General features: G+C 45.4%; 1 protein-coding gene across 1 annotated transcript in view; it reads left to right on the forward strand.

The window, feature by feature from the left end:
- Window positions 1-6,872: 6,872 nt before the first annotated feature.
- FARSB (phenylalanyl-tRNA synthetase subunit beta) overlaps window positions 6,873-12,469 on the forward strand; it is a 69,649-nt gene continuing 64,052 nt past the window's right edge. The window contains exon 1 of the mRNA XM_061148644.1: window positions 6,873-7,026. Coding sequence (XP_061004627.1) covers window positions 6,969-7,026 — 58 coding nt within the window. The 5' untranslated portion in view covers window positions 6,873-6,968. The remainder of the gene's footprint in view (window positions 7,027-12,469) is intronic.

Consider the following 12,469-nt stretch of genomic DNA (forward strand, 5'->3'; position numbering starts at 1 on the left):
AATCTGGTGGGTATAAAAATGTATTTCATTTTAATCTTGTTTGTTGATGTTATGTAGTTGTTAAGTCGTGTCCAACTCTTGTGACTCCATGGACTGTAGCCTGCAAGGTTCCTCTGCCCGAGGGATTTTCCAGGCAAGAATACTGGAATGGGTTGCCATTTCCTTCTCCAGGGAATCTTTCTGACTCAGGGACTGAACCCATATCTTTTTTGTATCCTGCACTGTGGGCAGATTCTTTACTGCTGAGCCACCAGGGAAGCCCTAATTTGCATCTTCCTAATTTCCATTGTATGGAGAACTTTTCTTTTTTTTTTTTTTTTACAAACCACTCACTTTTATTAACAGCCATGTGTTAATTTCACACAGTTGAAATAAATCTATGGTATGATCCATGATTAAATAAATACACATCAAAAATACAGAGAAAGATATTCATTTTTTTGATATAATAATGTGAGGGTTCTGATTTTTATGGCTTACAAAACAAAGCCTAGGAAACACTTAGGAAATATGATATACACTAATTACATGCCTTTTCCAGTAAGAGATTCTAATACATCTCTGGGTTATCACAGAAGCTGTCTTTGTTTCAATATTGTTATATAACATTCATGACTTGTGTTTATATTATAAAGATCCATCAACATTGTAGTGAAATGTGATTGTGTTCTTACAAATCAAATGATATATCTACTGAAAATTTATAAGCAACTCTGTCTTACTTTAAGACATGGAAAGATTCCGTGATCACTTACATCATGGCAACCTCCAGGGATATTTCACATCAATGACAAACACCTCCACTTAGATGGTCATTGTCCATTTTACACTATAGTATCCTTCATCTTCTAATGGAGAATAGATAGAAATGGTTGCAACACAATATAAAAAGGCTAATCTTTGATGCATAAACCATTAAAAACCCATGTTTGCATACACACTGGAAGCGAAGCATAATATCGATTATCTGAAAGTTGTATTGCATTCATTTCAAATAATCTCAAATCACGTCATTATAAATAAGCATACATTGCTAATAATTCATTCTAACATTCTAACCATCAATCTTCATCTCATGATCCATGCTAATATATCCATTTTCTGTGAGTTTTAACTATGGAGTACTCCCTACAGTAATTCTCCTTCAGAGAAACTTCAGAAAAGAAGTATTGATGGAATACTTTCTAATATGCAGTCTCTTATGTTTATTTACATTTCATTTTTTATTAAATACCTTTCTACATATTTGTTACATCATCTCCATAGGTTTCTTGTATTAAACGCTCGTGTTTTCTGATGTATGTTTAGGAAAAACCCCTTCCATCACTTGTTCCATTACTAGGGTTTCTCTCCAGTGTGTGCGCTCAGCTGTTTAGAGAGACGGCCACTGTGACTAAAGCCTTTGCCACATTCTGCACATTTATAAGGTTTCTCTCCAGTATGAACTCGCAGATGTGTAGTGAGAACTGACTTCTGATTAAAGGCTTTGCCACATTCTGTACATGTGTATGGTTTCTCCCTAGTATGGATTTGCAGGGAAGGCAATGGCACCCCACTCCAGTACTCTTGCCTGGAAAATCCCATGGATGGAGGAGCCTGGTAGGCTGCAGCCCATGGGGTTGCTAAGAGTCGGACATGAGCAACTTCACTTTCACTTTTCACTTTCATGCAGTGGAGAAGGAAATGGCAACCCACTCCAGTGTTCTTGCCTGGAGAATCCCAGGGATGGGGGAGCCTGGTGGGCTGCCATCTATGGGGTTGCACAGAGTTAGACACGATGTATGGAGAACTTTTCATGTTTATTGGCCAGCCCATGTTTCAGTCCTAGGAAGTACTGCCATCTCATTTTTGCTTTCGGGCTGGCTTTAAAATTAGACAAGAGAAACGCCTATCTATATTTTGTGATGTACTATTTCAATATTTTCCAAATATCTTTCTTATCTGTCAGCTAATGCCATTTTTGATGTGTTTGTAGCCTAGTTTTCCCTTTCCCATTAGATTATCCTAACATTTTTGTTGCCGAACAGGTTCTTGGCCTTCCCCAATCAATAGAAATGGACTAGAGGCCAGACAAGAAATTCAGACAAGGCTTTATTGGGGCCCCTGCTGCAGTAGGGAGGAGTGAGAACAAAAAGCAGGTTCCCTTGCTTACTCACTCCTTGAGTGGAGGGGGGAAGAAGGTGGAGGGAGAGAGCTTGTTCGTTACATGGGGTGAGGGTAGGAATGTGTCCACAGGTGGGCAGAGGGGTGGCAAGTACCCGTTAGGTGGTACTATGTGCAGGGGTGTATGCACAGGACCCTTACTTTGCTCCCAGCACCCCATTTTTGCTCCGGGCTCTTTAAAAGTGGCAATTGGGTTTTCTTTTTTTTCTTTGTTTGGTCTCTTTGTATCTTTTGTTCAGAATCTGTCCCACTGTGCCTGCACACAGCTATTTTTAGTCCCATACAATTCCTTTGTATTTTCTTGCATGAAGAGAGGTGTGTCCCAGTACAGACACTGCATTTCACAGCAACAAAAGGTCCCAGGTGGCAGGCCTGTCTCAATTCTAGCTAGTCATGGAGAAGGTGGTTGTAGTCGCTCAGTCGTGTCCGACTCTTTGCGACCCCGTGAACTGTAGCACAGCCAGGCTTCCTTGTCCATCACCATCTCCCTGAGTTTGCTCAAATTCACATCCACTGAGTTCGTGTTGCCATCCAACCATCTCATCCTTTGAAGCCCCCTTTTCCTCTTGACCTCAGCCTTTCCCAGGAGAAGGTACAGGGTACCTATGCCTGTGCAAGGACAAAAAGCAGGATGGATGAGGTATGGCACGTAGAAGCTGGGAACAGAACACCTCTGAGAATAGTCTGAAACTGAGGATAATAATAATGACAATGCCCAAATTCCAGGACTCAGGACACAAGAATTATGCTACTTAATACTCTGAGTATTATTACTCAGGGTATTGTTTCTAATCCTTACAATAATAGATGGGGGAAAAATGGAAATAGTGATAGACTTTATTTTCTTGGGTTCAAAATCACTGCAGATGGTGACAGCAGCCGTGAAATTAAAAGACACTTGCTCCTTGGAAGATAAGCTAGACAGTATATTAAAAATCAGAGATATCACTTTGCCAACAAAGGTCTGTATAGTCAAAGCTAGTTTTTCTAGTTATCAGGTATGGACGTGAGTTGGACCATAAAGAAAGCTGAGCACCAAAGAATTGATGCTTTTGAACTGTGGTGTGGGAGGAAACTTTTGACAGTCCCTTGGACTGAAAGGAGATCAAACCAATCAATTGTAAAGGAAATCAGTCCTGAATGTTCATTGGAAGGACTGATGCTGAAGCTGAAGTTCCAATACTTTGGCCACCTGATGTGAAGAGCCAACTCATTGGAAAAGGCCCTGATGTTGGGAAAGACTGCAGGCAGGAGGAGAAGAGGGGACAGAGGCTGAGATCACTGGATGGTATCACCAATTCAATGGACATGAGTTTGAGTAAGCTGCAGGAGATGGTGAAGGACAGGGAAGCCTGGGGTGCTGCAGTCCATGGGGTTGAAAAGAGTCACACATGACTGAGCAACTGAACAACAACTTTCTAGATAAGGAAAATAAGGTTAAAGCCACAGAACACTTTGGAATGTCCGGAGAAGAACAGTTCAGCGTGCAATAATTCAGGAAGTTCTTTATTTACTGATTCATTTTTCACTGCGTATCAATCTGGGGGGCAGAGAGTTTTATTTTGCTTTGGGGGAATTTTATTTGCCATTGATGGGCCTCTGCCAATCTATCGTGTTAGGCACTGAGAAAGCACTGCCTGCAGCCATACAGGAAAGATTATGTAAAAAACAAACAAAGAAAAAAAACCCCAGATTAATTGGCAATTGTGTGTGGGTGTGTGCTAAATTGTTTCGGTCTTGTCTGACTCTTTGCAACCCTATGGATTGTAGACTGCCAGGTTCCTCTGTCCAGGATTCTCCAAGCAAGAATACTGGAGTGGGTTGCTATGCCCGCCTCCAGGGGATCTTCCCGACCCAGAGATCGAACCTGCGTCTCCTGCATTGGCAGGCAGATTCTTTACCACTAGTACCACTTGGGAAGCCCTAACTGGCAATCAGGGAAGCGTTAATCCCACACAGCCACAGTCCCTTCAGCTGAAAAGTCTTGGAGGCTCTCACTCACTGTCCAGTAGAAAGGATAAGGGTAGGCTCCCTTGTGGAACTGTCTCAGCTCTACCTTCTGAGTTGGGTGAATCAGAGTGGACCTGTTTTATCATTTGCAAAATGAGGATAATGGTAGCAGCTACCTGGTGTATTATTTCCCCATGGCTGCTGTAACAAATTACCACAAATGCAGTGACTTTAATAAATGCATTTGCTTATAGATCTGAGGGAAGTGCCGAAGAATTGATGCTTTTGAACTGTGGTGTTGGAGAAGACTCTTGAGAGTCCCTTGGGCTGCAAGGAGATCCAACCAGTCCATCCTAAAGGAGATCAGTCCTGAATGTTCATTGGAAGGACTGATGTTGAAGCTGAAACTCCAATACTTTGGCCACCTGACCCGAAGAGCTGACTCATCTGAAAAGACCCTGATGCTGGGAAAGATTGAAGGCAGGAGGAGAAGGGGACGACAGAAGATGAGATGGTTGGATGGCATCACTGACTCAATGGACATGAGTTTGAGTAAACTCCAGGAGTTGGTGATGGACAGGGAGGCCTGGCGTGCTGCGGTCCATGGGGTCACAAAGAGTCTGACACAACTGAGCGACTGAACTGAACTGGTAGATCTGAGGGGCAGAAGTCCAAAAGTCCAGAATTCCAGGTTCACTGGGCCCAAATTAAAGTGTCTAGAGACATTCCAGGGCAGCTCTTGAAGGCTACAGGTGAAGCCTTACTCATCTTTTCCATTTCTGGTGGTTCCTGGCATTCCCTGGATTGTGGCTATATCCCTCTGATCTCATCCCCCATGATTACGCTGCCTCCTCTCTTCTGTTTTTTATTAAATCTTCCTCTAACCTCTTCATGGAGTCCTGACTCAAGGCCACAGGTGCCAGGCCTTTCACCAAGGCCATTGAAGCGGAGCTCAGAACCAAGGTCACCTCCGGAACTGAGTAAGCCCCTTTGTGGGGCTTCCCAGGTGGTGCTAGTGGTAAAGAACCTGCCTGCCAACTCAGGAGACATAGAAGACTTGGGTTCACTCCCTGGGTTGGAAAGATCCCCTGGAGGAGGGCATAGCAACCCACTGCAGTATTCTTGCCTGGTGAATCCGATGGACAGAGGAACCTGGCGGGCTACAGTCTATATGGTTGCACAGGGTTGGACATGACTGAAGTGATTTAGCACACAAGCCCCTTTGTAACCCTTACCAAAAGCCTCCTCCCCCTGCTACCAATCACCACCACCAAGCTTCCTGATCCCATTTTAGGCAAAAATGCCCACCCCCAGTGCTCACCCTATAGCACCCTGACCAATCACCTAATGCCACCCTTCCAGCAGGAATTCTGTCTTGAGGCTATAAAAATAGGCTACTAACCCAGGAAAAGCATCCGCTCTCCCTTGAGCAGGGATGCTGTAGCTGTTCTAACAGCCCCCAGTCCACTGTGCTAGCAGCGCCCTCATTATCTCCGCTCCTATTCTCAAGAAACTCCCTTCTGAAATACTGTTTCTGGAAATTCTTTTCCAACCAGCACTCAGACTGCCTAGACATTCCTCTTATAACGATACATGTGATCGCATTTAGGGCCTATTCTGATAATCCAGGATAGGCTCTGCATCTCGAAAATCTTAACTATCTAAAAGGACTGTTTCCATTTAAGGTAACATTTACAGGTTCCAGGCATTAAGGCCTGGAACATTCGATGGCTGTTATGCTGCCGATCACGCTGAGTATTGTTAGAAGGAGATCTGCCAAGGCCAGCAAAGGACTGAGCACAGCATCTGCCAATAGAAACCGAGTACATGTCAGTCTGTTTCCGCTTTTAAAAAATGGTTTCTAAGGAAGCCTCCCTAATACGGCTGCGATAAGGTCCAAAGCACAGCTGCAACACGTAGTAGGGTGTAACAGACTTAAGTTTTTTGTTTTAGTTCAGTCGCTCAGTCGTGTCTGACTCTTTGCGACCCCATGGACTGCAGCACTCCAGGCTTCCCTGTCCATCACCAACTCCCGGAGTTTACTCAAACTCATGCCCATTGGGTCGGTGATGCCATCCAACCATCTCATCCTCTGTCATCCCCTTCTCCTCCCGCCTTCAACCTTTCCCAGCATCAGGGTCTAAAGAATGAGATAAAAGCAGAAGCGCTAACAGTTTGGCTGCCGCTACTTGGGTTTGCACATCATATAGTCCCGGCTGCCTGCTAATAAGCGTCAGTCGTGTCTGACTCTGCGACCCGACGGACTGTAGACCGCCAGGCTCCTCTGTCCCGGGGATTCTCCAGACAAGAACACTGGAGTGGGTTTCCGCGCCCTCGTCCAGAGGATCTTCCCCACTCAGGGATGGAACCCAAGTCTCTTAGCTCTCCTGCACTGGCAGGATGGCCCTTTATCCCTAGCGCCACCTGGAGCTGCCTCAGACCTCGCCTTCTCATAGTCTCACTCCCTCCCAGGAGGCGTCTCCATCTCTAGGTCCCGCCTCCTCCACGCACTCGCCCCCCCTTCGCCCCGCCCACCTAGCCGGCCGCCCTCCTTCCGTAAAGTGTCGGAGGCGTAAGGACCTTCGCGGGCTGTTCTCACTGCCTATCAAACCCTCGCCCATTCTATCCAAGTATGTCACCTTTTTCGGCCTCCAGTTTATTCTACCAACGAATTAGATTTAATGAGCTTCATGGTGGCAACTCACCTGCTTTCAAATGAAAATCGAGAGGCGGAACTGTGAGAATCAGACTGGCAATATTCAAGACAGCCCGCACGGAAGGGTCGGGTCCTACACCCAGCCCGGTCGCCGAGCCTGGGCCCGCGCTCCGCGCAGGCGCAGTGGGCCGGACTCGCCATGCCGACTGTCAGCGTGAAGCGAGATCTGCTCTTCCGAGCCCTGGGCCGGACCTACAGTGAGTGCGCGCTCGGTAGCCTGTGCTCTGCGCCTCCTCGGAGGCTGGGACCCTCTTGCAAAAAGGCATCGTGGCCTCGTTTATGCTGCGCGCAGGTTTTGGCCTCAGGCGTTCGGGGTCCAGCTAGAGTAGGCCGACCGCGGCTGTAGTTTCTGGGAAGAGAGTTTGCCGCGGGTGTCAGGGCAGCACCCGTACGTGCTGGGCTCGCAGTATCATTCATTCAGGGATCTCTTACGGAGCGCCTCAAGCGTACCTGATGCCAGGGGGTAGAACAGGAATGAAGCTCCGGATGGCATCCCAAGTGTAGCCAGTGGAGTGCAAGAAGAGCGCTCTGGGAACTCCGTTTGTGAGCAGGAGCAGGGGGGACAGCTTTTCTTTCTAGTTTTATTTTTATTCACGTTAACCTAACGCCGGTTATGTGCCAGGCACTGTTCTTGGCCTTTTGGGAATACAGCGGAGCACAGGGCGCCTAAGGTCTGTCACGTTCGCATTCTGACGAAAGGGGCAGATGATAAAACCAGCTAAGTAATTGATGTCGGTTCGGATAATGTTAAATGCTAGCAGGGAAACAAAAAAGATAATGTGTTTAGGAAAACGTTAATTAGGTAGTAACATGTGGGCTGAGCCCCGACTGACGAGGAGTCGACTTGGTGGCCCTAGTCTTCAGGCTGCCCTTCATCTCTTCAGTTTTAAAAAACACTACCACTGAAAAAAAAGGGGGGGGGGAGAAATATGAAGTACACTTACCAATTATCCTATACATGTAGCAGTTGAAGTGACATCTGCTGTGCCCAATGTTAGACCGGCTTGTGTAACGAGTGTGATGATTGGTTTGTGAGAGCTGCTTTTAGTTCAAGGGCTGAATATAGCAACCCCCTCAGGTACCGCTCCCTACAATAAGATACTACTGAGGAAATAAAGTTAGCTTTTAAAAACTAAAAGCTCTTCAGGTGTACTTTTAGATGCTGTGTGCAGGTAGCGGGTCCACTTGTAGAAGGTTTTATTTTCAGCGGTAAATACTGAGGTTCTCCCTAATTTGTGGTTGTTGAATCCTCCCTTGCAGAACGGAGGAGGGCCAACTGTAAGTTATACAGAGATTTCAGACCTGGTGGAGGGATCCGAACCCCATCCCTGCTTCCTTCAAGAGTCACCTGTATTCTTAACGTGTTATTCTCCCTAGTCTTTTGTCCTTCTTGTTGTTGTTTAGTCGCTAAGTCGTATCTGACTCTTTTGCCTCCCCATGGATTGTAGCCCTCCAGATTGCTCTGTCCATAGGATTTCCTCAGCGAGAATGCTGGAGTGGATTGCCATTTCCTTCTCCAGGGGATCTTCCCCACCCAGAGATCAAACCTGAGTCTCCTGCATTAAGCCACTGAGCCACCTGGAAAGCCCAGTGTTTTGCCCCAAGTCCCTAAAAATAGATGTAATGCTCTTGTCCTCTAAACGGGGCTCTTATTCTCTACGCTTTACTTTTCATTTCATGCTGTGCTTTTTCATATTTCTTGCCCACCCATCTTTCTAAACCATATTCTCAGTAATTGTTTACCATATATCTGAATTACACAAGGTGGTATGTAGCAAGATTTGTTCAGGACAACTGTGGTAAATTCCCGCTTGGATATCCGTATCTGGGAAAGTGAGAAATAATCTAGGTTTTAAAAAATGGTAAGATTTATAGCCTATTTACCATCATCTGATGTTTTATTCTCTAGCTGCTCTTTCCCTTTTTTTCATACTGAGAGACATCAGGTAAACTTGATTATTCATAAATATGTGTCAACTGCTGGCTTATTAAATTTTCACTAGGAAGATTAATGTTGGTGTACTTCAGACAGGTCAGAAATAATGCTCATTATTATTTTGTATTTCACGTGTTCTCAATCTTTTAAATGTTTATTAGATTAAGGTCGGATTCTGTACTGCTGAGCCATCAGGGAAGCCCTCAAGCTGCTTTTATTCTATTTGTTTTGCTCTTCTGTGGCAGTTTTGTCTCCTTAGTCCATCTTTTTTTATCACCTTTCTGTTCAGATGTTTTCCTCTTGCCACTCGTTTTCTTGTTAACTGATTTGTTTTCACTGCTCTTCAATTCTGGTCCTGTCCTGCCTTGGTGTAATTGCTGGCAATGCTGCTAGAGCCACTTCTGTATATCATATGAACCCCAAAGATGTAGTTACTTAGGGGTGTCATTTTGTTAGAGGGACTCATTAATCATGATTTTATTGTTGGTTCTTCCTTTCGTTTAAGCAGTGAAATACAGCTGAAAGGAATAAAACAAATTGTATGATAATTAGGACTCAATAAAGGATTCAGTATATTTTAATGATTCCATACAATTTGGTCAGTAACCATTTAGTTATCTATAGATAATCCTCAAATTTAGCACCTTAAAACAGTAGTCATTTGGTATGTGTTTCTGAGGCTCAAGGATTGGGGAGTGACTTAGCTGACTGGCTCTGACTTTCACCTGGTTGTAGTAAAGGTGTCAGGTCTATACTCATCTCAAGGTCTAATGGGCTGGAGAGTCTTAATTCCAAGTTCACTCAAGTGCTTGTTGGCAGACAGCAGTTCCTTGCTGAGTTTTGGTCAGAGATTTCAGTGCTTCCCACCTTGACCTCTCCATAGGACTGCTTGCAACATGGTGACTCGTTTGTCCCAGAGTGAGAGGTCCAGGAGAGCAGATAGTCAAGAGAGAGCTCACAATAGAAGCCATAGTTTTTCCTAACGTATCAGAAGTGATGTACCATCCCTGGCCATATTCTCTGGGTCACAGAGACCAATTCTGGCACTGTGCAGGTGGAGACTGCAAAGGATGTTGGTACCAGAAGACCAGAGGCAAGGCTTCTTGCAGGCGAACTTGAGAACGGACTAGCACCGTCTGTCTGTGGCCCCCAGTGATTCATGTTCCTCCCACATGCAACATACACTGCCTCCCAGAGCCCCCAAGAAGTGTCATCACTTTACAGCAGCAGCTCAGAATCCAGTCTCTTCATCTAAATCAGGTCCAGTTGCAGACAAGGCTCTTCAGTGTAGCTCCCTAAGTACAGCTCCTCGAGTATAATTACTCTTGATCCGAGAGACTAAAGAGACAGGTTATCTGCTCCACCTGCACCTAACATAAACTGGTAAGATAGGCCTGGGACATTGTTCTTCAAAAGAGAAAGATGGGAGACATAAAGGAGTTACTGGTCCCTGGTAGTTCTGAAATTGAGCTGGTAAATCTTGGAGATTCTTAATTAGAACTTCAGGCCTAGGATCTTTGTCCTTGGTTCTGCCCTACCCTCTAGTCTCTTGGTTCTACCCTCTGAGTGATGCTTGTTACTTTATTTTTTGGTGAAGTACTCTTTACAGCTAATTGGTTTTCTCAGTCTTCTTCCCACTAACAGATTTTTGGGTATTTATTTCTTCCCATCTCTGTCCCTTTTAGCTCCAGCTTGCAATGTTTGTGCATATGTATTTCTTTAAAAAAAACAAAAACAAAAAAAACTGGATGTTCAGTCAATTTTGTTGGTTTCCACTTCCTTGGTCAAAAGCCACACCACCCACAAATCTCTGAAATAAGCTGTTTTGTACCTTGGGCTTCTGCTGACACAGTGCTCTTATTTAAACTCAGTTGGGTGACTGAATAAATTTGTGAGGTACATCCTTCATTTCTTGATCCATCGTGCCTTTTGTCTGAGTGAACAGTGTTTTTGATTTTGCTGAGTCTCAAGAGTTTACAGTCACACTCTTGATTTCATCTTTGGCTCATGTCTCCCTGGCAATGCTCTGGATTTGCTCTTTGCTCAGAAGTCATTTTTTAATCTTAGCATTTGTTACATCTGGGGAGACTGAGAATTTTTAAAACCATCCAGTCCCGGCTCCTTTTTGTTTCCTAGTCTTCATTTCTTCTCTCACATTATAAACCACTGTGTCAGCACTGGATGGAAAACTTGGTTAACATCACCCTGTTGAGCGGGTACATTTTCTTCAGCAACAGTGTTGCTAAGCTTTGCCTCTACATAAAAAGGATGCCGGTCTGTCAGTTTCTAGTAACACTTCCTCACTTTCCTTCTATCCTTACCTGCCTCCTTGTCAGAGACTGAGGCTTCAAATAACAGCTTTGCCAGGCACTTGAGGTTTTGTTTACGCTGTCAAAGCCCACCTCCTGACTCCAGAGCCTTTCCCGCATTTTGTCCACTTCCAGGGACCGAAGTCATTATTTCGCAGAGTTTCTGAGAGAGGAATCGAGGGAGGAGCAGAGAGAGCTGGCCGTGGGTCTCCCATCAGGTAGCAGGCATGCTGTCAGCTGGGTGTGCAGTCATCTCAAAGCTTGGCTGGGCTTGGACAGTATGCTTCCAGGTTCATTCATGTGGTCTTTTGAGACCTCAGTTAACAGGGCGTGAGCACCAGGAAGAGGGCTTGTTGGGGGCTTCTGTTACCTCCTGCCCTAGTTAATGATACCCCCCACCTACACGTTCACCCCCAGCAGGGACCTGGGAGCCATCCTAGGCGCCTCCTGCTCACTCACTCTTCCCACCTCCCAGTCAGCCTTTGAGCCTTACAGGTTCTACCTTCCACATTTCTCACATTCTTCCTTCTCCCTCACACTCACTGCTGCTGCTTTAATGAATTCCTCACTGTCTCACTTGTTTGCAGTAGATTCTCTGCTCCAGTTCGTCTGCCACCCTGCCACCATTTTTTTTTATTTTTGGCTGCACCATGCAACACATGGGGTCTTAGTTCCTTGACCAGGGATTGAACCTGCGTCCCCTGCATTGGGCTCGCAGTCTTAACCACTGGGGATGCCAAGGAAGTCCCCTGCCACCGTTCTTTAAAGCAGGGGTCCCGAACCTCTGGGATCTAATGTCTGATTTTCTGAGGTGGTGCTGATGTAGTAAAAAGAGAAATAAAGTGCACGATAAACATAATGTGCTTGAATCATCCCCCTAGGTCTGTGGAAAACTTGTCTTCTACAAAACTGGTCCCTGGTGCCAAAAAGTTTGGGCATGCTGTTGCCCAGCTGGACGTCCTGGAGTGTAACTCCCCGTCGCCTCAGGCAGGACGGAGGGCAAATCCCTTGGCCTCAGGAGCTGACTTCTCTCTACTTCTTCCATCATATCTCTTCCTGACATGAGCTTCCTGCAGCATTCATGTGGAACTTGCCAGATTTCTCATGCTGCTGTCTCACTCCCCACGGTCCCTGCCTAATGGACTCCTTTCTGTGAAGTCTTTACTGACCCTCAGTTGATGACTTCCTTTGTGCCAACTCTGTACCTTGCACTTAACATATCTGTATTTACATATCTGGTTTGTTTACTGGAGTAGGGAGTAGCTATGGCAGGAATTGTGTTTTATTTATCTTTATAGCCCTGGCACCTAATATAGTGCCAACTCATAGGAGGTGCTCAATAAATGTTAACTTGAATTGAAGTTCAATGTCAGGATCAGAAATCTTAAGACCAGC

The sequence above is a fragment of the Dama dama genome, chromosome 8 (genome assembly GCF_033118175.1).
Source record: "Dama dama isolate Ldn47 chromosome 8, ASM3311817v1, whole genome shotgun sequence".
Taxonomy (NCBI): domain Eukaryota; kingdom Metazoa; phylum Chordata; class Mammalia; order Artiodactyla; family Cervidae; genus Dama; species Dama dama.